A 25980-nucleotide genomic window follows, 5' to 3' on the forward strand; every position below is an offset into this window, starting at 1 on the left:
TGTGGAGACCTTGAGAGATTCGCCAAGAAAGAATGGAATTGCTGAAGAGAGGTGTGTGGGACTGTTGAAAATGACAACACACAGCTGTTTGTTGTAGTTTTGTTTCTACAATAACGCAAGTATCCAAAATAAAACCAGGATATTTAGAAAAAGCAACTTCTTGCTTCTTACTTCTTTTAGCTTCTACTCAATTTAACAGCTTTTCATTTGTTTCCATTGTAGTATTTATTTCCCCACAGTCTACCAGTTACTTGTATTTACCTTTAAATTATTTGAACCGACACGTTAACTCCTTTTAGAGGATGTTCGTGAGTACAGAACATTCTTCTCCCACTGGTGGAAAAAATCCAGACGCTGATAATGACTTCAAGATGTGAGTGGGCGTATGGGCTTTAACGTAAAGAATGCGAGTATGATTTCCTGTAAAAGCAGTTACCGTGACTCCGCCCACGCTTTTTCCTTTTTAATCCACCTTTCATCAAATGTATTCATACTTTAAAATGCAACCGATTTGCCACAGCAAATAAAGGTTAACCAACCTTTATCTTCCCCCTAACAAACCCTCTCCTTTGTTCCAACAGGAGCGTGATACCTGACTCCAACCCTGTTTACTTCAGCCATCATCGAGCTGGGCTTGTACAGCTGCCGGGAATATGAGAAGGGCTCAGGTTACAGTCCCGTTTGTTCAGCGATAACAGCCTTCCACTACATTTACAGATAGGCAAAGCAGCTCCATGAGGCTGTTACAGAACAAAGCCAGTCATTATTGTGCCAGCCCTTATCAGTAACACATAGAAATCTGTTCCTAAAGATCATGATAGCAGGACAAGTGAGTAGCCGCAGAGCAAACATGCACCAGCTGTTGTTCCTGGATGACATGTGGAACTGTTTGCTTCTGCTGCCCTCCACTGGACAAAAATCACATTTATATTTAGACCTGTGACAAAATCCCTTCCTCAGTTTCATTCTTCTCAGGGTTATTGTGAAGGTGTTTGTCTTAAACTTTCCCGGCCTCTTACTAAAACCTAAACTAAAAGAAAAGCTTAAAAAAAGAAAAAAGAAAAGCCTTCGTTTCTATCCACAGCCTAGACTTTATTGAACATATGAAAACGAAAGTACAAACAGCAAAAAGCAGAGGATTAACTTTTTGTGGCAAATAAATTAAGTCACTGTTGATTCAGCACAAGAGGCATCAACATTTTAACACTGAGCGCATCTTTCACCTTTGATATTTAAGTCATTTAAGGAGTTGAAGAAAGCTACACCACCTTACTGAAATTTATCCTCAGTCTTAAAAAAAAGCAACATCAACACAGTAACTTGAAAAGCAGTTCATTTATCCCAATAGCTGAGAGGCTGTAATGTGGCTGAAGATATTAATTTAATATAATTAACACTTATAGCGTGAAATTGTAGAAAGCTAGAGCCAAATACAGCCTGTTAGCTGATTTTCTACAGAACAAGCGGCAAGTGTTGAACACATGCACAAAGTGTAATGAGTATTCCACAAGAATGAAGGCCACAGTGAGTGAGATGTGAGACTTGCACTTTAACTAGTACATACAGTACAACTCACCATATTTATTGTACATTTATGCAATATTTACATACTTCAAACTTGCCTGCAAAGTGTGTGGTTGAAATTACAAACACTTCCATCATCTCTTCAACTCAGCCAAAAGGAGAAAGAGGTTACAAGAAGCTCTTACTGCAATGCCAGACTGGGAAATGAGAGTATGATGTCATCACAAAAAGCCAGGCTTACTGTCAACTTTGTTCTTCCCCTCTGATGTTTAACAGCTGGAGGCTGTAAATTCCTCGGTCACCCATTTGTCCTAAGTTTATTATATATATATATATATATACACACACACATGCACACACAACCTGCTCACACAGCGCGAGAAGCCATGAGAACCATGTGGAAATTTCGTTTCTGCAAACAGATTGAAATCAAGGCAAAACACACCAAAAAAAGAGAAGGAGAGAAACAGGAAGCGACACAAAATGGTATAGACAGCATTGTACTGAACAGATCTAAATGCATACAAATGTGCAATAAAAGTCTGAATTTGTCTCAGAATGTTATCTCTAGCACAGAAAGTTTAGCTTCCTTAGTAATAGATAAATGAGCCTTCTGTAATTGAGTAAGGTGGATGTGATGGGCAAAGGGTGGGAATAAAGGGGAGGGCAGGAGGGGATCATCTTAGTAGGAGCGGATGGCAGGTGGAACGTGGGCGCAGTCCTGCTCATCAAGAGAGCTGTCGATCACAGGGCGGTACTCCAATGTGACCTGTGATTGGTCAAAAGCAAAGGAGTATGAGAAGCTGAGGATACTGACAGCTGAAGCTGACAATAGCTTCAAAAACTGTTTAAATTATTCTGTAAGACACAGACAAACACACACACACTGAGGGGGTCATCACCTTTCCAGTCTTTTGATCAACGAAGGACAGAGTGTGCTTCCTCCAGTGCTGGTCATACGGCTTCTTCTCCTGACCCTGCAGGGGCTTAGAGTAGTCGTACTCATCCACACGTTCCTGAAGCACAGTTTAAAGGAATGTTGGCACAGAGCAGATTGTATAGACATTAATTCCTGATGTTGACACACATGTTGACACAGACCTTGTAGTCCTCTCTGGCGTGGGCTCCCCTGCTCTCCTTTCTCTGCTCGGCAGAGTGGATGGTCTGGACGGCGTTCAGCAGCAGATTCTGCAGCTCTAGCGATTCCACCAAGTCGGTGTTCCACACAATGCCTGAAGGAGAGAGGAGGAAATTTAGAGGGGAGGAAAAAAAACAAACCCATTTCAAAGTAACACTCCAACAACGTTTTGCACAAGAAGAGCAGCAGTGTGGTGCAGTACCTCTGTCAAAGGTCTTGATGTCCTCCAGGGTCTGATAAACAGCATCCATCTTATCGCATCCTTCCTTCAGGACAGAGCCAGTACGGAATACCGCAGCATGGATCTGCATGGTCTGAAAGCAGAAGCAGAGAAACACGTTACTCTAAATGAACCACGACAATGAAATCTCATGGATGACACAGGGGCCAGTTGTGATGTTTCACACCTGTTTAACCTGTGTGGTGGTGGTAATCAAATCCAGATATCAAGTCATCCCAGCCAATGCTCATTATCATTGTAAAGATATATGTAAGAACTACTGCTGTCAAAATTTGCGTTAATACAAATTAATCTGCCATCACGGTCAACACGATTAATTTTTTTTAATGCAACTAACACATCTGGAGGGCAGAATAACTCAAAATCCCTGAACTGTTTCTATCAACGCGTTCCGGGCAATTTGTCCAAGTAGTTACCTTTGCAAATGCGCAAAATGGGCAGTTGATCTGGTAGTGACGGGCAGCTGAACCAATCAACTCCATATGGAAGATGATAAACGCACATTGGCCCTCTCGATGAGAAATTTGGGTATTTAAAAAAAACAACAAGACGGAGCAGTCGACCGACATAAAATATTATGCAGATTGTGCAAGAAGGAATTTTCGTTTCACCAAAGCACCTCCAGTTTGAAATATCACATTGCAAACGCAAAGCATACGTTAGCCAGGCATGCTGCTAGCACTTTGTCACAAGCTGGGTGACACGTTAGCCAAACCACTTATGAAGCATCGGGGACTCAGTAAGGCTACCTCGGACATATTGAGTGACACAATTGCCAAGTGGATTGCAACAAACTGCAGATCTATTAATATCGTTGAGAACACGTGCTTTACATAGTTTGTATGTTGTATTTCACAGGAGAGAACCTGTGCTAAACGATTGAAGAAAACTATTCAAATTCTCTTTGAATTTAAGCATACATTCTGTTTATTCTGCATTTACTTTATCATATTAGGGCTGTGTGATATGACTAAAATCTCATATCCCAATATAAGACATTTATTGTCCCAACAACGTTATACATCACAAAAATGTTACATTTTCTGTAAATTCTGTGAATCTCGGGCAACTCAACTTGTGTGAAGTGTTTTCAGCTGGGCGTCGTGTTACATACGTTAAAGCGGCCAGAATTTTGTATTTATTACACGGCGTGCTGCAGGGAAAAAACTAGTAGTAGCACACTCTTTTTAGCTTCTCGTCCGTAAACACTCTGCATACTATTTCACATGATTCAGTTTATCTTGAAAAGTCTCAAAAGGATCTTCAGCTTTATTGTGAAAGGTTTATGTGGAAAATAAATAAACTAATTAATTAGTTGGGTTTTTTTTTTTTATTGACAGCAAAAGTAAGAACATTTATGTTAGATTGAGCTGTTAGTGAAGAAGTAATATTGAGGAAGCGGTACAGAGATGTACTCAACTAAATGAGTTTATTGACACTAGCTTGGTTTGAACTTCCTACATCTGCCGCTAACAGATGCCGCCCATATTGACTAATATTAAAACTGATAAAAACAGAACTGAAACAAGCAAAGTATCCTTAGAAACTAAAAAAAAGGAAACTAAAATTCACAAAAAAAAAAACCACTGGCACCCGCCCTCAGGCTCCTACTGGATGCATGTATGGTATTGTATCACGATGTCTCAAGTTATCACATTCACACGATTTTCAGAATACCTGACCTCTGACCTTGAGTACAAGGTCACTGGGATTCAAACTCTTCTGAGATTTATAGTAGATGCACCTATGGTATGAATTTGGAAGTACTGGGTGACTTCCTTCTTGAGTTATTGCAGTCATAAACTTGGGTTCCCCACACTGGGGTCACGACAATACCCCGTTAACAAAAAGAAAAAAAAAGGGAATGAAAAATAAAAACCTATGGAAACCTTTCTTGTGAAGAGAAAAGCTTTCTAAACCTTATTTTGTGGCAGATATTTCCAGATTGTAACAATTAGTAAGAGATTTGGTGGTAATTATACATTACGTTTTTATGTCCTGATGATTATTATCATTTAGAAAAGATCTACAGATAAGGTGTAGAGTTGTATATAATAAATAATATCCAATAATAATAATAATAATAATAATAATAATAATAATAATAATAATAATAAATAATTCATGTAAATAAATATTAGTTAAGTACAAATATAATTTATACATCAATATGTCTGCGTTCATGTTAGCATGTCCACCTTCTGCATGTTGAGCCTGATCTCAGAGGTCCTCTGACTTCCGTTGGCAAACCTCAGCCTGTCCAGGTTGGCCACAGACTCCTCTCCCGCGCTGGGCTTCAGAGGGGACAGCTTCTCTCCTGCACAGGAAATGACCAAAAAGCCAACGTCAGCATGAACACAGAGACAGCAAAAGTTATTTTTCTCTGAATGTGAATGTAGAACAGATATATTTTCTGCTAATATTTTAACAGAAAATATTACGTCTGTTTTAATCAGTTGTTTTTATAAAAAAAAAAATTGCATTATTAATGCTTATTTTTTAAGATTAAGAAACTTTTTATTGTAATAAATTTAACCAAATACACTACTTTTGGGATTAATAAAGTATTCTGATTGTGAAAAGCAGAGGTTCTCACCAGGTTTGTGCTGCTCAGCAATGGTGAGGGCGCAAGCTCTGCCAAACACCACCAGGTCCAGCAGGGAGTTGGCACCCAGCCTGTTAGCTCCATGGACACTGGCAGAAGCTGCCTCGCCACAGGCATACAGTCCGGGAACCACCTTGTCCTCGTTGTTGACGTAAGTAATCACCTAAGGGCCAAATATTACAAATCCTAAGCATGCCCGCTGTGCTCACAACAACAGTCTTAGTGCACGATGCGTGGAGATGACACATGCAGAGATTATGTACCTGTCCCTTGTAGTTTGTGGGTATTCCACCCATGTTGTAGTGGACGGTGGGCAGGACAGGGATGGGTTCTTTGGTGACGTCGACTCCAGCGAAGATCATGGCTGTCTCTGAGATACCAGGCAGCCTTGCGGCCAGCTGCTGAGGAGGCAGGTGGTGAAGCTGCAGGTACACGTGGTCCTTCTCTGGACCAACACCTCTGAAGAAATTAAAAACGTAAACGTCAGTAAGGAACAAGAACTGGCTTAAAAGCTTTGACAGACATCACACAGACAGGTGATTTGAGCATACCTGCCCTCTCTGATCTCTATGGTCATGGAACGGGACACCACATCTCTGGAAGCCAGGTCTTTGGCATTGGGTGCGTAGCGCTCCATGAAGCGCTCTCCTTCACTGTTAATCAGGATTCCTCCCTCACCACGGCAGCCCTCTGTGATCAGACAGCCGGCTCCATAGATTCCTGTAAGCATGAAACATGAAAAAAAAAAAACTGTTACATCCAAATATTTATGAATAAATAACAACAGTAGTTATAAGCTTTCATTCCCATCAAAGAAACACAAGGTCAACACTGTAAATGTAAAATCCACAAGGTTTTATTGCCATGGCACAATATAATGTCAATAAAACCAAAGACATTATGCTTTATAGACCCAGTACTGTTAAGCAATTTCACTCACAATTTTAAAGTTTTATCTCTAGAATCTGTGAAAAACTGTACTTTTTTTCCTGCTATATCCACCAACCAATTTAAATCATAGGTTTTCCCTCAGTGTAGCAGAGTTATGCATAAAACATGGCGAAGTCTGCTGCCCTTATGCAACAAGCATTTACAAAGATGGAGCATCTATGCCACAGGGCACATGTGCTACTTCATCCATATTTAATGATATCATGATATCCAGGAAAAACAAAAATAAACATGACCTTTAGGAAATAGAAAGTTGTCTTCAGGGTAAAATGTAGACATTTAGTGAGTTAAAAGTCTGATATATCGGTGTTTTTTTCTTTTAGACACATGAAACATGAACAGGTTTCCCTCACATTTCTTTTGTGTAGTTAATTATTAGTGCGGGTGAAACTGGGTCCTCACCTCTCTTCCCCTCGCACTCTCAACATCAGCTCTCCCCAGGGCTGTGTACTAAGCCCACTACACATATGACTGCAGTCCTGCCCGCCCAGAGAACATCATTGTCAAATTTGCTGATGACACAACAGCGGTGGGGGCTGATCACAGGGGGAAATGAGGCGGCTTACAGATATGAGGTCCTGAAACTGGGAGAATGGTGTGCATCAAACAACCTGGCACTTAACATTACCAAGGCCAAGGAACTCATCCTGGACTTCAGGCGGAACAGAGCTGCCCCTTCCCCCCTGCACATCAACAGAGAATGTGTAGAGCGAGTGGAGTCCTTCAAATTCCTTGGGGTCCACATCTCTGCAGACCTCTCCTGGTCAGCTAACACCATGGCGCTAGTCAAGAAAGCCCAGCAGCGGCTACACTTTCTAAGGGTGCTCAGGAAGGAGCAACTAAACACCACGCTGCTGGTGACCTTCTACAGATCCACCATCGAGAGCCTGCTGACCTATGCAGTGACAGTGTGGCACGCCAGCTGCACGGAGGCAGACAAGAAGAGACTGCAGAGGGTGGTAAACACAGCACAAAAAAATCATCGGCTGCCCCCTGCTCTCCTTGTCTGCCGTCTACAACTCCCGTTGTATCAGCAGGGCCAGAAACATCTTAAAGGACACTACCCATCCCGGCTACCATCTTTTCAACCTACTGCCCTCTGGCAGGCGCTTCAGATCCATACGGGCCAGAACAAACAGACTCAGGGATAGCTTCTTCCCCAAAGCTATAACCATACTCAACTCAAACTTGCACAAAAAGTAATCTGCACTGAAATATCATCAATTCTCTGCCTGTCTGTCTCTGTTATCCAGTACTGTACTGTGTATTTATACTTATATTAAGTGTATTGTTAAATTATTCTATAGTTTTTAATGTGCTAAAGCACGTGTGCACTTCTTTAGAGCTGTTTCTAATCTCGTTATACAATGTATAATGACAATAAAGGCTTTCAATTCAGTTCAATTCAACTAAGATAATATGACAACGCATTTTTAAAAATAATGTAGTTTTATTGTCACAAGTCGTAGGTTACTCCTTTATGCTCTGCCAGACTGCACTCAGATCAGCTGGTTGTTGTTTTTGTGGCGTTCCAGAACACAAGTTGACAACAGAAGTTGTAGAGTGCCCTCTGGTGAACAAACTATCTAAAATCATTCATTTTTCTCTCCAATCTCTTCTTAACTATATTACATTTGCATTTAATAGACATTGACTTGTTATTGATACAGCATCTATACTAGTTAACTTTACTGTAGGTATTCCAAACATATCTTTGAGGAATTTGTATAGTTCCTGTGGAGCTTTCGCTTTCAAAATAAAACTCTCCTCAATGCTTCAGCAACATTTTTTGGTTTAATAAATTAAGTTTCTTTTCTCACCAGTGGGATGAAACTGGACAAACTCCATATCCTGGCAGGGCAGACCCGCTCTGGTCACCATTGCATTTCCATCTCCTGTGCTTGTGTGAGCAGATGTGCAGCTGAAATAGGTTCTTCCATAACCCCTGGAAAGAAAGACAGAACTTATTTCTAAGCTTGTAGATAAAATGACAGTTGAAGAAATGTTTAAGCAAAGCCATCTCCTACCCGGTAGCAATAACAGTGTTCTGGGCTCTAAAGCGGTGGATAGACCCGTCCTCCATACAGAGAGCAATCACCCCTTTACACTCTCCATTCTCCATCAGCAGGTCCAGGGCAAAATACTCCACAAAGTAACTGGTGTCATAACGAAGTGACTGAAGACAAGTCATTCAGACGCACAGAGGCACTTAACTGGTGCTCCTCGGCAACACAAAGATTACGCTGCAGAAAGAAGGTCGGAAAGTATGTGTACTCACCCTTCCATACAGCGTATGCAGCAGTGAGTGGCCTGTTCTGTCTGCTACACAGCAGCAGCGGTGCGCCTGGCCTCCCTTTCCATACTTAAGGCTCTGACCTCCAAAGGCCCTCTGGTAGATCTTGCCCTCCTCCGTGCGGCTGAATGGCATGCCAAAGTTCTCCAGCTAGGAAAAAAAGAGGAAACAAGAGCAACATGAATTCCTAATCTGCTGTAACTGTCTTTTTACACAGCTCTGGGTGGAATGGCCCCCATCTGGTGTAAATTAAAAATAAAATAAATTAATAATTATTTAAATCCACCAATAAGCTGCTCGTCTTTTATTATGCAATGAGGTATTCCTAAAGATCACATGGCTTACACACTCATTTATGTCTTTTGTTTAAGGCCTAGTACTTGCCAGTTAACATAATGACTTGTTATGCATGTTAGTGTGTTTCTAAGAGAGATCATACCTCCACTACGGCTGCAGGAGCCTGCTCTGTCATGTAGTGGATAGCGTCCTGGTCTCCAAGCCAATCAGATCCCTTCACTGTGTCATAGAAATGCCACCTCCAGTCATCCTCCTCCATGTTCCCCAGAGCCGCATTAATCCCACCCTATTAACCAAGGTAAGTTTAAACATTATGCGTGTTTACTTGATGGCTCAAGATTAGTAAAACATTTGCAATGAGATGGAGACTTTGGTCCTAACTGACATACAAAATCATTTACTGTAACCACTGATTTACCTGTGCAGCGACAGTATGAGACCTGGTGGGGAACAGTTTGGTGACACAGGCAGTGTTGAAGCCAGCCTCAGACAGGCCAAAAGCTGCCCTCAGTCCTGCTCCACCAGCTCCAACCACCACAGCATCAAACTCATGATCCACAACTGGGTATTGAGTGGAGATCTGAAACCAGTTGAAAAGACAATGTACTGCAAAAACATTTGAAGCAATGAGAGTATACTCTACGTATGTGGAGTCCTGGTTTGATGATTCATATCATATACATACTGTTCTGCATTTAAAAAAAAAAAAAACTTAATGTGGCTTACGTCATCTGATACTTTGGCATTTTTCTTCTTGCCATAGATGGAAAAGTGGAAGTTCCTGGAACCTTGAACTGCAGCAGCAGGGACCTGGCAGAAGAAAAAGCAACTTAAATAAAACTAAAACTAATCCCAAACACAAAACACACTGAAAAACCAGACTCTGCTAATAAACACAACAAAATGATTATTCAATGAAGTGAAGTTTTAAAGCTTTAAACGTTCAGTCCTAGCACCTCCACAACCCATAATTCATATCATTAATATTTAGAGCCACTGAAAATGTTACCAGCATTTACACAGCTGATCTTGTCAGATGCAAATGTATTTTAAAACTTCTGTAGTTCACCACTGACTTGAATTTAAAAGTATACAAACCTGCCAGTAGGAGGAACTAACACATCACTTTAACAGACACAACAACACTGTGCCCCACATGCTTTATTGGGAGCACTTAAACTTTCCTGACAAAATGTGAAGTAATTGAAATAATTTTTTGTGAGATATCCTTATTCACACATGATGAATAAACCATTTACACTAAGTGACTGAATTTCCCAAAATCACTTTAGTGTAAACAACTTACACTAAGCTAGCAGACCGTTGATCTTCGTTGCCCTTTGACACAATGTGATTAAGAGTATTCACATTTTTTGTGCTTTAAATCTACAACATTTTATTCTTCACAGCACAGTGAAAAAGAGGTCCCCCAATCCCACTGATGCAAATACAGACTCTCCATGTTGGGAAGAAGCTCATTATACATTATAGCAAGGAGGGTCTTAAACACTAAAATGACAATATCATATAAATCACAGGTGAGGATTTATCATGTAAATTATCATCTAGCATCTCTTAGATCAACTGACTGCCTGCTCGGCCAACAGATAACAGAGGAGGACACTGAGACTATCCAATGGTCATCTTGAAGTGTGCTCATATACTGAGCATGATTCCCTGAGAAATTGTACTGTGGGTAAGTACAAGACTTGCTGCAAATTCAGAGTAAATAACAGTACCCCTGGCTAGTTTCTGATATTTCTGTCACTTTTGGATATACTGGAGAATGCAGGCGATTTACAGGGTTTCTATCAGTAGAATCAAGTAGAAAGTATACAAAAAATCTCCTTTTTACGTTAACCGAGTTGTTTATCATTATATTTTTAAATTTGCCAGAATAGGATCCCCATGTAAAAAAAAAAGAAGAAGAAGAAGAAAAAAAAAAGAACGAATGGCATCTGTTGGTGTAAAATAGCCCAATATCTTATATGCATGATTTTTATTTTTTTTTAAAGAAAAAAAAAGAGAATGATTCCTGGTGAATAATAAATAATCTGTTTCTTTTTTTTCTGTTTGGTGTCTTCCCTACCTGTGGGGCATCAACAATCAGATGTTTACAAGTGTCAGAAAGCAGCAGAAATGACTAACAGATTCATTTAATTTAAGTCTAACTTATATTAATTTCACATTAGAAATAAAAAAGAACAAATTAATGTTAAGCTGAAACTATAAGTTTAACGATCTGCATGAGAAGTGACCGGGAGGTTACAGTCTGATCAACTGTCAGGTGGCTCCTGTCTTTGAAATATGATCTGCTAAAATACAAGCAGCATACCAACCAAAAGCATCTCCTATACCTGTGCCACGACATCAGCAGTGATTTATAATGGGGGGGAGGGGGGAGACTCCTGCACAAGACTTTCTGTTAACAGCCTTACAGCACTATGTTTAATAATGGCTGTGAAGGCATTTACCAAAACAACCCATAGCAAAAATAAATAAATAAACAAAAAGAAAAAGCATTAAAACGCACGACCATTTTTACAGTGACGTTTGCTCTTGGCGGTTATTTTTCATCTTCGTCGGTCTATGGTCTAAACCTGTCATATATCTGCAGTTTGTCCCATTTTACTTTTGTAGCTAACAATAGCGGCTACTTACTTAGAACTGTTTTACACAAGGGCAGCAGCATTTACGACTTTCGTGGTGACGAAACGTCTCGGTTAGGCGGACAGTTCAGTCGCCATTGGAAAGAAAGGGTAATGTGGAGATAGTAAAAGTGTAATAGATATAATATAAATCATTTTGCTGGACCTGCAAAATAACTTTGCTCATAGTGTCACATTGAAACAGTACCAGCTACATAACAGATTACGCAAGGCAAAATCCGCCGGTTATGAAAGCTTCGTTTTAGAAACAAAAAAGGGAAAATAAAATATTGTATTTTACAATATACTACATATATAAATATTTAACTTTTAAAAGCATCTTTTCACTACTCACTGCTTTCGCAGTAGATAAAACCCTCTTGGAGAGGAGACGGGACGCCGCGCGGACACTCGCCATGTTGTCAGACGAAGGATCGTTCCTGCAGCGCTGCGGAGGAACACATATTCTGCCGGACCGGACTAAACCAATGTGCTAAAAGAGAGGTCGCTCATTTATTTAATATTTATATGATAGTTATTATTTAAAGCATTTACCCATGTGTTTTAAGGGTAATTATTTAAGTATTACATTGAAACCATCTGAGTAAATATACAGGGTTTTTTACTGCAACACTTACAGGTTCTTTTTGAAAGCAATTTTTTAAAATCACCCCCTGCCGGCTAAGATGGAACGTTAAAGCGTTAAAATTGTATAATCTGCGTGTGCAGGAACAAATGCATAAGTGACCTACACTTTTCATTCAAGGTGAGACACAGCTCCATACATTTAACAGGCGTACGCTGACACGTTGTCAGGATTGCAAAACGATGAAGCCCCTTCGTTCTGTTGTGTTTTTTTATAAACACAATGACGAGCCACGGAGCCAAACGTTGGCTAGCATGTAGCACATAGCTAGCTTTGTTTGTGGTTAGCTCAGCTGTCAAACTTCCGAATCATGAGAGGCTCCTTTCGCCCTGCATGCCCGGTGCATTGTTTGAATTCATGCTAAAAAGCTATTTGTTAATGCACTTTCACATCCAGTGCTTATTCCAAACACTGTTTTGCAGATTGCACACCCTACCAGATGCATTGGCGTTTATTCACTGCTTTTTATTCAGCCAAAGGCAAATGATGTGATAGTTAATGTACAGTAAATTATAGACGTGTCAAAGAGAAAACACCTCTGAGATTATATGTTACTCACAAATAAAAACCGAGAAAGACTCAATTGTTGGTGATGTTTTGGGCTGAGCTCTCTTCATGTTTGTTTGTGTGCGTAACAGCGGCCTCCATGAACAACTTGAATGATCCCCCAAGATGGAACATCCAACCAGATCCCAGAGGAAGGGGGGCGGGAGCAGGCGATGGCAACCAGTGGAACTACGCCCTGCTGGTCCCCATGCTGGGACTGGCTGCATTTCGTAAGTTACACAAGGAGATTCACCTGTGTCATTGTGGATGTAGGGTTGCCAACCGTCCCTTAAAAAACGGAATCGTCCCGTATTTAGAAACAAAAGTACACGTCCCGTATTGAGCTGAAAAGGGACGCACTTTGTCCCGTAATACAGTGAGAATCAAAAGTAGTCTATAAGTTTTAATGTAATTAACGCTTTGTTTGAAAACATAATTTCCAGCCCCGCTCCTGCTTTGTGACCAATGAGCTGACAGCACACTTATGACAGTATGACAATTCAGATTACCGCTCATCTCATTGGTTGAAGAAAGGTCGCTTGCGGAGAAAATACCGGAAGACAACAGATGACCACAACAAAAAGCATGACCAACAGGGAAACAAACGCCGACACTGCGGTGCAAGTCTCAGACGACAGTACACCTGAAGCTGGGCAAACACTGTGCGATTTTCAAACTGCACGATTGGCTCGCATGGGTTATAAGTTCGTAGGTCACGATGCGGGGTCTCACACTATACCACCCGATGCTCTGATGCGACCCGAGTGCTCACACTGTGCGTCCATAAAATGAAGGTTATAACAGAAATTCTGTCGCTCGCTCTCCCTCTCTGTCTTTCACTCACACAGACACACACCACCATCAACTTTGCTAAATTGCTAATGAAAAACATTGATCAGGAGCTGTGATTGAGCAGCAATGTCTATCCAACTATTTTCACGGTTGTTGTGGTCGTGATAATTTTGTGAGGCCACATCGAAAGGCTCGGATGAGCTTTCCAAAGTTCTACAAGTGCCTCCATCGCTTGTGTCCAGAGCTTGTGTCTTTTTCGCTGACATTTTGTGTTTGCGCGTGCGCAGTGTGAGAAACTGCGGCGACACCCTCACGACGGTCGCGTTTGAAATCCTCGCGACCAAGCGATTGATGATCGGGAGCTGGTCGTGAGGTGTTAATCGCTTCTCGTTACCCCACGTATACTACACGATGCACGACGCACGATGAAGGCCAAAATCGGGCCGATCGCCAAAACGGTCGCACGACTCAAAAATCGGCTCAAAACTGGGCCAAAAATCGCACAGCGTGAACCGGCATAACAGAAAATCTGTCGCTCGCTCTCCCTCTCTGTCTTTCACTCACACAGACGCACACCACCATCAACTTTGCTAAATTGCTAATGAAAAACACTAATCAGGCAGCTGTGATTCAGCAGCAATGTAAATCCAACTATTTTCACGGTTGTTGAGGTTGTGATAATTTGGTGATGCCACATCGAAAAGGCTCGGATGAGCTTTCCAAAGTTCTACAAGTTGTGCCTCCATCGCTTGTGTCCAGATCACACGCTGCACAGCGGTGCTGCTCCGTCTTTTTGTCGCACGACTCAAAAATCGGCTCAAAATGGGCCACAAATCGCACAGTGTAAGCCCAGCATTAGACCAGCAATGTTTTGTTCCTCTCAGAGAAAGAAAAAAAAGGCTGCAAACGTACAGGGAAGAATGGGAAAAGGGAAACACCTGGCTGGAAAAGTGCACGATAACACCTATAAAGCGCACTGCACTGTGTGCCGGCGCACTTTTTCCATAGGCATGCTTCTAATGGTGGGGACATGAAGAACATGAGGGGCGTGAAAGCTCGGGGAACCCTTAACCAATTTTTGTCCACCAGGCCACTGGCAGAAGCAGATATGGTATGTAAACACTGGTTTGTTGTTTTTAAACCCTCTGGTTAAGGTTTAAAATGGGCATGTGCAGTGAATATCAGCGCTATGTGGCCAGAAGTGTGATAATATAATTTATTTTGTGTAATAAACAACTGCAAGGATAGATGATTACAACAAATTAGATGAGTAATGCATTAAAAGTAATTCATAGATGACTAATGATGATGAGTTTATGATGCGTAATCATGGGAACAAGTGGGTTTTACAAACGGGAGCAAAAGCTGAAATAATGCCTCTACTGAAGCCAATTGCACTAAATGCACTAAATGTGCACTGTTACAAGAATATTTTTCTTTCTATTGTTTTCTATAATTTATATAATTTTAAGTAAGCAGGACAGAGTTCTTTTAAGAAAGATTTACTTTTATTCTCAAAAGTTAAGCATGACAGGCTTCTGTTTAAGAAAGAGACCTGTTTTATTGTGTTAATGTTGTCATTTTGAGCTAAAAATAAATGGCTAAATGATTTTTGTTTCCCATGTGTTGATGTCACAAAGAATACGCATCTACTTAAATCAAATTCAAGTCAAATGGTTAAAAAAATAATTTCACACACAAAAAAAGAGCTAAAAAATTCACCACACTGGGAAGGGTGAAGACAACTGGGTCGCCCGGCCCTGGCCACGAGGTGTCCCTTATTTATTTCTCAGGGAGTTGGCAACCCTATGTGGATGAGACAACAGAGTAGAACAGCATATCAATTTCAAATGATCTGCTGTGGTGACCCTTAAAGGGGCAGTCAAAAGAATATGATGATCAGTGAGTGAGTGTCTGGCTTACAGACACACACAGTATACTGTAACTATTCACTGACACGGTCTCTTTTGTCATTAGAATGCCAAATGGCATTTAATGATTAACACAGAAGTGGGGGGAAAAAGTAGACTGAACTGCAGATCAGTAAAAATTATTCCACTGAAAGGAGACATTTTGACCCTTCCAGGTTAAGCACAGTAGAGGTTTCTTGCACAACTTTACATACTTTAAAACAGGGGGGAAACACCTGCAACAGTTGTAATATACAGAACAATTTTTTGTTTTGTTGTTGTTGGGGTTTTTTTTGTTTTGTTTTGTTTTTAATTGACAAGACGCACACATTCTGGCTCGCTGCCTTCATCAGGATCACCATAAAACTTAGCGCAAACCTCCCAAAAACTTTTAGGAAGATGGGTGTAGGGCAAAGGAAAAACCTACAACTGCTTGTGTGCTTCCCCGGCATTCATCTGTGTGTGATTGTATGATAGATCATCTCTGTTACTTAGATAAAGTCATTGCCGTGATTTTATAAAATTCAGTTCATAAGTAGCTCCAGCTACTCTACTCTTCAGAAAATTATGGCAGTATCACTTAACATCTTCCCCATTTTTTTTTATCCCATTGCCCTTTCAGGATGGATCTGGACCAGAGAATCTCAGAGGGAGATCCAGAAGGTGAAAGCTCAGTATGACAAAGATGTGTCTACAATAAAAAGTGATATGGAGGCCCGTTACCGGGAGACTCTTACCGAGAGGCGCAGGGCAGCAGCTACGCTGGAGCTGGAGCTGGAGAAAGAGAGACAGCGGGTCAAAGGGTACAAGCAGGCCCTGGTCTCACAGAGCCAGCAGCTTATGGAAGAAAGGAAGCAGTTACAGCAGGTAAAGATCTGCTGAAGGGTTTATAAGGGATAACGGAGCTAATGAGTAGAAATCTATCTTAAACCTTTGTTTTCTTCCATCTCAGTTACCTGCCACACATATGTCTTTTGTTGTCCTCCTTTTACATTGAACATTGCACCCATTTTATCATTGTGTCATTTTCCTTTGTAATGCATAGCCTTTACTCACTAACCTTGTATTCTGTCTTCTAACAAGGAGCGAGAGTCCTTAGAGGAAGAGAAGCAAAAGTTGGTGAAATCAGGAGCTGCAGGTGCTCTGCTGCATCAAGCTCTGGAAAAAGAGCAGAACTGGTACAACCGAGCCACAGCCACTCTGAAGGAGCTGGAGGGTTTACTTGTGGAGCGGCAGAACGCCTACTGCTCCCTCATCCAGCCTCGAGATCAGCGGCTGGAGATGGAGAAGAACATGCTGCTTAAGGTCGTTAAAGATCCCATTGGGCCAGACCTGGATCTAGAGACTGACCTGAAGGATATTTTTAAGAGAGACAAGCATTGTGCCGACCTGCTAAACATGGACAGGAGGAAGAACGGAAGCCTCATGTGGGTGTACCTCAAGTACTGGCAGCTGCAAATCACCGTCCAGAAACACAAAAGAGCCGAGGAAGCCATATTAGGAGGAAAAATCCACTCAGACACAAAGTGACAAATAGGCAACACTAAGCTGGTGTTTTGGTTTGACTTGAAGAATGTGGCGAGGGTGTGGTTTAGAAATGAAAAAATCGTGTTTTTTTATCCCGTCTGTGTAATAATCTTTACTTGTAGGGATGTTATGCAAACACACAGAAGGTCAATGAGGTCTAACAAGCTGAATATCACCATCTGAAAACTCCACCCTTGATCACATTTTGATGATGCACTAATATCGCTTATAGCAGTTAACCTCAGCTGCTCAGATAAGGATTTATTTCATTTAACTGAAGAAAAACAGAAATATTAGTAGGATTATTCAGGTGATATCCATATTGGATACAAAAATGCATGGTTTATTAAATAGAAGATGATAAAACTTTATAATTTAGCCCCTATAAAAATGTCAATTTAACGTCCATATTTTTGAATGCCATGAATTATTGTCAGTTAAGATTATATCTCAGAAGAATAATTTTTTTATTTCTTAGATAGGAATTCAGGGATGCCATAACACTCTATCAAATCTATTATTATGTTTTTGTAGATAATTTAAGTCTGTTGTTGAGGGAGTGATGTGGGAGATATTTATAAAGACAACTCTGGGACTTTCTGTTTTCAACAACCTCTCTGTTCATTGAGTTTACTCCATTTAAAAAAAGCCTGATCTCATGATCGAGCACAGCTCGTAGAACAGGGAGGATGTTTCTCATGACTGGTTTGTGGGTACCTCACTAATGTCAGTGACACCGGACTTAACCGAAGGTGCATGTATGCAAAATAGTGCTGAATAATATAATGTGTTGTAAAAAAAAAAAAAGCAAAAAAAGCACATTTAATTTCTTACTGTAACACACATTCACACATGCAATGAAAGGATTTACTGAATCTGTAGCATTTGTCTTTGGTTATCAGGCCTTTCTGTGCTGCCATGTCTTCATTTTGACCTTGGTGATTAAGTGCTGGATGCTAAACTGACACTTATAACTCTGTGTGATCATTTGAATACATTTGTTTTTGTTTAGAACTCAGTTTGTAGGTTGTCCTTTTTGTCCATAGAGACTGTTTTTGGGGGGAGGGGGCTTCAAGGAGCAGCTTCATCTGGATTTAGATACAGGAAAGATATACTTTAATCCATTAGCTATGTGGAGGCTCATACTGCATGATTAAAAAGGTGCATGCATGAGGAATGTGTAAAAACAACTGACACAAGAATATTGATTGAGGTTTGTGAAACAAGCTTCCAGAAAGTGTTTAATTAAGCTTTACAAACCATAGAAATCACCAGATGTGACAAAATTGCATTTTCCTCCTGGAACAAAGTTATAGTTCACACCAGACTCAATTCTGCAGCACCCAGAGCTTTTATGCAAATTATAGCACATCTTTTTTTAGGATTATTTAGCTGCTGAAGATATGACACTACTACAAATATAAGTATAGCATGTGAGATAACATCCTCGAGTTTGATGTGCATAAAAATAGTACTTCTAAAATAGTCAATTTTAGAAGAGTATTTGATTTTGTTAATACTGCTGAGATATTTACTACAACAAAGGCTGTGATCACTCCCTTCTCTGAACCCGATTAGAGGTTTCCCTGGGAGAGGACATCAGACTCGAGGCCCTGAAGTTCACTCTAACCGGCTTGCTAAGATCTTGATCTATGGTGGCTCCTGTTCCCTGTCTATCTGCTCCAGCAATCGGCTTCTCTTTTATAACAGGCTCTTCTGTGTGCCTAAAGCTGGTTGTGGTACGATCCACCTCCCTGCTGGTGTTGAATAAGGGTAGCTGGTGCTTTGTCATCACTCCAATGTTGCTGCCCAGCATCAGTATCTGGCTGGGGCTCCTCTCCACCATGAAGTGGGCCACCTGTTGCTGTTTATAACTCTCTCTGCGAATGCTGTCGCTCTCTGACAGCTTCAGCCTGCAACACACAGATCAAGCTTTTCTTACATCCGTGAAACACTAACGCTGTATACAGCTGCGTTACTGCCTCTGTGTTAGTTCACATTTTGAATCGTCTGAATTGTTAACTGCAATAAAATACACTGTACAGGCTTGACTGATCAGAGCCTGGTAAGTCATTTTGCTGAACAAAGCAGATTTTAACTAATACAACATCACCATGTCATGGCTTTACTGCCAAATTACAGTGAGCAAATAGGCTGCTTCAGTGTAATAGTACATCTTAAAACACCACAACAAACTACAAATACACAACAAAGCTCAAATGAGCACAACACAGAATATTTTACCCTCCAAAAAAGTATATTTAGTGAGCCATGCACAGCTCAGTATCTAATGTGAGCAACCTACTTGTACTGTGGTCTGGTTTCAAGGACGAGGCTCACCCAGCAGGCTTCATAGCTCTCTTTCTTCCACCTGTTCTCCTCCTGAAGATCACACCAGGAGTTCACCAGGTAGCAGCCTCCTCTGCTCACACAGTGCATGGTGCGGTTTTGTCCGTAACTCAAATGTTAGTAATTTGCTCCAAGATGAATGTCCTCTTTAATGTGGGTGCTTCTACAGATGAATAAAACTCATGAGATAAAGGATACAACGAGCTGTCAAATCATGCTAAATGTATGTTCAAAACACCGTGAGAAGTGTGTGTGTGTGTGTGTGTGTGTGTTGGCCAATGTCTTAAATATCCAGTCTTGTTTCTATTTTTACTCCTCTGTGTCACATTGTAGTGAACGTAGTGAATGTCCCTGCTTGAGACATCCTGAAGGTTGTTTTTCACATGAAATGGAATTTAGTTCTTTCCATGATGTGATCCAACCAGAATAATCCAAATGAAAGCTGAACGCGAACCTCTCTGACTTCATCTTTTCGATTTTTATGTACTCTTGGATAAAACTAAGTAGTAATCTTAAATATTAACATTTAATCTATAACTGTTCAGTCACATTTAGTGTCTCTTGGGTTTGTATATACACTTTTTTCTCTTATACTGTATATGTTTGTAAGGATCAGTGCGTTTAAAGCTGCGGGACGTGTTAATTCATCTCTGTGTGATGACAGGAAATATAAAATGACTAATCTGCTTAAACGAGATGAATGCAAGATCGCCTATCTGATCGGGTCAGAGAATCCAGCCTCTTGCTCCTCAAGTGTCTCTCACATGTTGCTGTGGGGAAACAGCTGAAGGCGCTTAGAGCACTAACTGACACTCACAATCTAACTCATTAATCCGAAGCTGCGTCAGGTCCTCAGCTGAAATCACCACGCTACAAAGATACTCTGTCGCAGTCATCACTGCTACAGCAGGTCAGTAGAGTGCATTCAGTTCTTAAACAGTTTACTTAGTAATTAAATGGTGGATGAGGAGTGGTAGCAGCTTTGAGTTTAACAGAGGTCTTTGATTTCAGATGGAAAGATATAAAGGACAGGTGGAAGGCAGGTTATCACTATACTGGTATTGATGATTGCTACAATAATTAAGAGGGACCCGGCCTTTCCTTATGACCTGTCATACATGTGTCATACTTAATATGAGAACATGAACCATTTGAACAAAAACAAGAAAGAGAGGAGATACAGGAGTTTAGCTGCTCAACAATCCTATGTCTCCTTTCCCATATTTCCCATTTCAAGATTGCTCCAAATGTTCCCAGTTGCTGAAAGGTGTAGACTGCAGGAAGACCAGTTCATCACCTGGACTCTTCTACTACAAAGCCATCCTGTTGTCATAGTTGCAGCATGTAGTCTAGCTTTGTCTTGTTGAAATATCCAACGCCTTCCCAAACCACCAGAGATGCAGGCCTTTGAACCGAGTACAGATAACAAACCAGATGTTCCCTCTCCTCTTTAGTTTGCTGGATGCCGCATCCATGTTTTCCAAAAAGATTTTAATATTTCGGTTAATCTGATCACAGAAGAGTTTTCTATTTTGCCTCAGTCCATTTTAAGTGAGCTTAAAGGAGATAACGTCACTTCTAGATCCTGGATCCTCGTCTTCTTCACATAATAGAGGCTTAACCTGCATTTGTGCATGGCACGATGAACTGTGCTCACAGACAGTGCTCCTGAGCCCATGCAGTGATTTTCACAACAGAAACCTGTTTGATGGAGTCGCCTGACGGCTTGAAGGCAAAGGCGATTTTTAAAGTCTTACACTGAAATTGTTCCACAATTTGATTGTTTTTTGCTTCTGAGAAACTCTAAGACGCTCTTTTTTTAATTTTACTGACCTGTTCACAATTCACCTAATTAGCTGTAAAATGTTCCTCTGGCTGTTTTTGTAGTTCTGCTTACTTTTCCATCTTCTTTGAGACATGTTGCTGCCTTTAAATTAAAAATTAGCTACTATTGTTCATGAAGCATTAAAATATCTCAGATTAAATATCTGATGTTTTCTAGGCTCTATTGTGAATAAATGGATTCATGAGGTTTCCAAATCATTGTATTATTTTTCTTTTTAATTTACATATTACACAGCTTCCCAACTTTTCTGAAAATGGGATTGTAATTGTCGTGTTTGGGATCTGCATGATGGTCAGTGTGAGGGGATTTTTTTCTAATATTGCCATTTCATGCACACACAGCTCTGTGAGCACAGAAGCCCCTCCCACCTGCTGCTCAAACTTTGTGCTAATGAAGGGTAGCCAATCAAAAGAAATCTAGCTTTAAAGGAAGGGGAGCTAAGAGGTAAATAAGGATTATTCTGAGCTTTAATTCAAGCTGCTCTAAAATAGTTCAATGAAGATGTGTTAGAAGTGTTAGAAATTAGCATGATAGGCAAAATACTGAAACAGTGCTGATAAAACACACTTGCCAATAATAAATCATTTTTTATACTTTTGTACACTTACAGTTCACGGGTTCACCACCTTTGTACACCTGCAATTTAGGTATCATTCATTTGATAAAGCAAGAGAGATAACACAAATACAGTTAACGATTAATTTGATGGATTTGTATACAAATGTCTGCAGATGTTACAAAATATTTAAGGTTAAAATATTTTTGGCAGCCCTAATTAAAAGGTAAGTGAAAGCATTTGTTTAAAAATATACTAAATTCTTGCTAAAGCAAGTTAGATAAGCAAGATTACAGCGCTATGCAAACCAAGTAAACCAAAGTAATTTCAGTGGAACACTGATAAGCCCGGTCTTATCAAACTATGAGGGGGAAACTGAATCACAGGGACACTGAGGCAGTGGAAGGTATGCTGGACTCATACCAGCAAAAACAGTCTACTCCAGCGACACATGAGCCACCGTTACATGACTTTGGTTTAATGCCGAATCCTGATTAAAGGAAGTTGTGGCTGAAGCTACGTTGCTTGCTTGTTTGTACACACCAGTGTCTGATCCTGTTAACCGACACTTAGTTTTCTACCACAAGCAATTGTGCAGCCAGTTTAATCAGTGCAGGGTGACTCTGATAAGCATTAGAAAGCAGTAAACATGACAGTGACACTCATGATTTGATGTTAAGTGTTCCAGATCTTAAAAACATCAGACTCTGAGTCATTATTCCATTTATAGTGAAAGCACCTCTCGTCACTAATAATTGTGAATGCATATGTTCATTTTCATCCTACTTTAAGGAGAGAGGTCACACAACAGGGTTTAAATGGGATTTGATAAACTAGAATATGTTCATTTTTTTAAGAATTAATGGCGTCCCTCCAATGCTCAGAAGATTGGAGAACGTTTCATAAACAGTCTGGAAGTTTCTTCCTGTTTCATGAAGCAGAAGAAGTCATTCACCTTCACCCAAAGTAGATTATTTCAAATAAGGAATTTATTGTCAAACCATCAAAAGTATTATGCAGTTGAATTATGTCCATAATCTGACAGTCTTGGCTTTTAGAAAAACTGAACTATGGTATCATCATCTCCAAAGGCATATTTTCTACTGGAAACACGTGTCTGATGTTTAAGCTCTCTGATCAGTTCTGAACAAACTAATTCTTAATTTGTGGAAGAGAAACTGACCCAAAGAGACTGAAATATACTGTTCGTCGTGGTATATGTCACACACAGCTTTAGTAGTTGAACCATGCAGGCCTTTTCCTGGGCCTCTCCACTATCCTCTTGTCTTTGTCCTGCTCCTTTGGGATTTCCCCCTCATATAAGACCACAGTCTCCACAGTGGGGGCCTTCAATGGGCCTCCTTCCATGGCTTGAATCTTATGACGAATCATACTGGTCTCCTTGCACACCTTAGCGTAACAAAAGCCACACAGGATGTGTTTCTGTTTCAAGTGGCCACACTCTGGACACGGCTCGATGTTGTTCTGAGGAAGAGAGGGGTGCAGGGGAAAGCAAACAGGGTCAATGGATGCAAGCGACTGCTTCTCTAAATGTTTCTGATCATCTTTGATATTCCTGCACCACACTTTGTGGTCACGTCTTAGTAAACACTACCTATATACATCAATGGTAGCATTTGCACATCACTGGGGTTAGGTATCACTTTAAAATAAAGCTAGTTTTATTTTTCTTTCTTTCTGTCCAGCAAACAGGAGAGCTGCACCACACACACATTGAAGGTGGCCACTTGACATTAATGTGACCCGTTCAGCTTCTTATCACATGTGACATGGTCACAACGCTCCCTTCTATTACACAGTTGTAGAGCTGAATAGTGTCATCTTTTGTTTTCATAGTGATGTCTAAGTGAAGCTCAACTCTCAGCGCTCTAATACAAAATATCATTTTATTCTGTTCGAAATTTCTATGAAACTGTGTTTACAAATTGAGTTCAGACCAAAGAAAATTCCTCACTCAAGGATTTTTTGCCCTAAGGGAGTCGAAGAATAGGCTTACAAGTATTAACATTTTAACCTGGGAGTCTATGAGGACTGACCCAGGGGATGCCACAGGTCTTGCAAGCATGAATCTAAAGTAAAATAAAAATAATCTAATTTCTCCGTAATTGCATCTGTTTAGATAGTTTGATCAGACACATTCAAGAGGAGAAACAGCAATTGAAGAACTAAAAATAAAAATCTTTGGGAGAAAAAAATAATTTCCAAAGGTAAAAATACTTCAAATACTATATTTTGGGCCAAAGTTCACTGACTTTGCAGCTGAATTAGATGATGCTTTAGAAGAATTGCCTATATAGGTCCGTGCGCTCTGCTAAGCTAAAATGTTCGCCTCCTAGAAAGAATTTGGATTCAGTTTAAAATATTAGTATCTTTCATAAAGTTCACTTTCATTTCAATCTGCTTACTCTGATCTATGAAAGTCACTCCAGCTGGACCCAACCTTAAAGAACGAGGTGCTCTCCTTAAATCCTAAATATTACTCGTCGTACTGAATGGTTTATTTGCCACAAATCAAACCCCTCTTTGCAGTAAAATTAGGTACCAGTAAGACAGATGTAGCTATAATTTGGTTTAAAGGTTGAAATGACCCAATGAGATCATCCAGGGACTGCGGAGCGTACCTTGACTTTTATAAGTTTGCTCTCAGCTCTCCTCCTGGTGCGGTTGACCTCGATTGTGCGCCTCTTCTTGGGTGCTGCCATCCACATGATGCTGTCCAGGACGCCGGGTTGCTGCTCCGGGCTCTGCTGCTCCTCCAGCTGCTGCTCCTGGTCGAGCTGAGGCAGGAGGCTGGGGCCGTTCACAGCCAGACCCGGAGCTGCACGCAGAAGGAAACAACGTTACAGGAATCATTACGACTTTAACTCCACCGAAACAGCAACACGACACGGACTGGTGGTATTAAATGAAAAATGTCTTTAATGAGTATGTTTGTGTGAATGACCCCATCGTAAAAAGAGGCTATTAGCAGCAGCTCACTCACCCAACTGTGCTTCTAGTCCGACCGCCTGCAAAAGTCTACTCTCAATGCGCAGCAGAGAGCACCCGAGGCTGTGAATTAACGCGGATAAATTCATCATTTTTGTTACCAACACGCTTCCTCTTCTCCCAGCATGTCAAACAGCTCACGGTCACTGAGGATCCCTACGTCGTTAAACAGCGACGCCAAGCTGCACTTCGTCTGTTTAATTTCCGGCACACAAAGGGAAAGATTTTGTACGCTGCTGCCATCTAGCGGTTAACCGTGGCGCTTTTATTGTAGCAAAACTGCGTCTCAATACTTGGGTGCACATTTTAGATTTGTGTGGAAATTCGAGTTCAAGCTTTCCAGCTGTTTTTTTTTTTTTTTGTTTTTTGCTGTAGCTATATTTTTGCTATTTAGTTCAGTTTAGTATCCAGAGGGAATGTTCTTGTTTAAGCTTATTTTTTTGATTGTTTTAAAATGTTTAGTTTCAATTTGGTTTCTATTAGTTTTACTGTTAGTTGTGATCTTTTTTTTTTGCAATACTTTATTTTCCGATTTTCCACTTAGCGAAGCATGAACAAAACACACCTCTAAACCCACGCATACAGAAGAGGAGAAAAAACGACAACGAAAATAAAGATGAGTGTAGGTGAAGTTTTCAAGTGGAATACAACTATTCATCTCTGAGATCAATCTAAAAATAGGGAGCTTTCCAGCTTTCCGGGTAATGGTTTTACACTTTTTGGCAATGCACAGTGCCAATTCCAGGAACTTCTGTGGGCTTTTTCTTAATAGTGTACTAACATTTGTAAAGTCTCCTAATAAACATATTTGAGGATCTAAAGAAAAGAGTAACTCTAAAAGTTTTGACATTTTTGCCAGAATGTGTTTACCTTTATGCAAAACCACGTACTGTGCAGGAATGAACCCTCCTCAATGCCACATTTAAAGCACAGACTAGAGAACTCTGGTTTATATTTATGTAATCTTTGTGACATAATACAAGTTTGGTGGAGAAAGCCACCATATGGTGGGCATGTGTCAAAGACAAGATTTAGGAAAATCAGTCAATTTATTATAAAAAAAACCAAAACCAAAACAAAACACAGAACCTTCTAAAAGTAG

The 25980-nt window shown here is 40.5% G+C and overlaps 4 protein-coding genes across 5 annotated transcripts; 1 reads left to right on the plus strand and 3 right to left on the minus strand.

The window, feature by feature from the left end:
* Positions 1-1071: 1071 nt before the first annotated feature.
* On the minus strand, positions 1072-12171 carry sdha (succinate dehydrogenase complex, subunit A, flavoprotein (Fp)). Its single transcript, XM_085176007.1, has 15 exons — positions 12053-12171; positions 9776-9859; positions 9468-9629; positions 9192-9335; positions 8738-8902; positions 8487-8635; positions 8280-8404; positions 6060-6228; positions 5772-5967; positions 5500-5671; positions 5102-5220; positions 2865-2976; positions 2626-2756; positions 2427-2540; positions 1072-2293 (listed from the first exon to the last, which is right to left on the minus strand). The coding sequence occupies exons 1-15, from the start codon at positions 12113-12115 to the stop codon at positions 2207-2209; spliced, it is 1992 nt and encodes a 663-aa protein (XP_085032133.1). The 5' UTR covers positions 12116-12171; the 3' UTR covers positions 1072-2206.
* A 170-nt stretch (positions 12172-12341) lies between these two features.
* On the plus strand, positions 12342-18132 carry LOC146507933 (coiled-coil domain-containing protein 127-like). Of its 2 annotated transcripts, XM_085176022.1 has the most exons (4): positions 12342-12463; positions 12982-13119; positions 16214-16458; positions 16675-18132. In XM_085176022.1, exons 2-4 carry the CDS (start codon positions 12990-12992, stop codon positions 17119-17121), a joined length of 822 nt encoding a protein of 273 aa, XP_085032148.1. In that variant the 5' UTR covers positions 12342-12463; positions 12982-12989; the 3' UTR covers positions 17122-18132. The 2 variants fall into 2 exon arrangements, with proteins under 2 accessions (XP_085032148.1, XP_085032147.1); XM_085176021.1 differs by lacking the exon at positions 12342-12463 and having other exon boundaries at positions 12470-13119.
* A 194-nt stretch (positions 18133-18326) lies between these two features.
* Positions 18327-19849, minus strand: LOC146507934 (uncharacterized). Its single transcript, XM_085176041.1, has 2 exons — positions 19424-19849; positions 18327-19031 (listed from the first exon to the last, which is right to left on the minus strand). The coding sequence occupies exons 1-2, from the start codon at positions 19555-19557 to the stop codon at positions 18671-18673; spliced, it is 495 nt and encodes a 164-aa protein (XP_085032167.1). The 5' UTR covers positions 19558-19849; the 3' UTR covers positions 18327-18670.
* A 2991-nt stretch (positions 19850-22840) lies between these two features.
* On the minus strand, positions 22841-25071 carry mrpl32 (mitochondrial ribosomal protein L32). Its single transcript, XM_085176040.1, has 3 exons — positions 24874-25071; positions 24512-24708; positions 22841-23354 (listed from the first exon to the last, which is right to left on the minus strand). The coding sequence occupies exons 1-3, from the start codon at positions 24968-24970 to the stop codon at positions 23103-23105; spliced, it is 546 nt and encodes a 181-aa protein (XP_085032166.1). The 5' UTR covers positions 24971-25071; the 3' UTR covers positions 22841-23102.
* Between the last annotated feature and the right edge of the window lie 909 nt (positions 25072-25980).

The sequence above is a fragment of the Neolamprologus multifasciatus genome, chromosome 11, assembly GCF_963576455.1.
Source record: "Neolamprologus multifasciatus chromosome 11, fNeoMul1.2, whole genome shotgun sequence".
NCBI lineage: Eukaryota > Metazoa > Chordata > Actinopteri > Cichliformes > Cichlidae > Neolamprologus > Neolamprologus multifasciatus.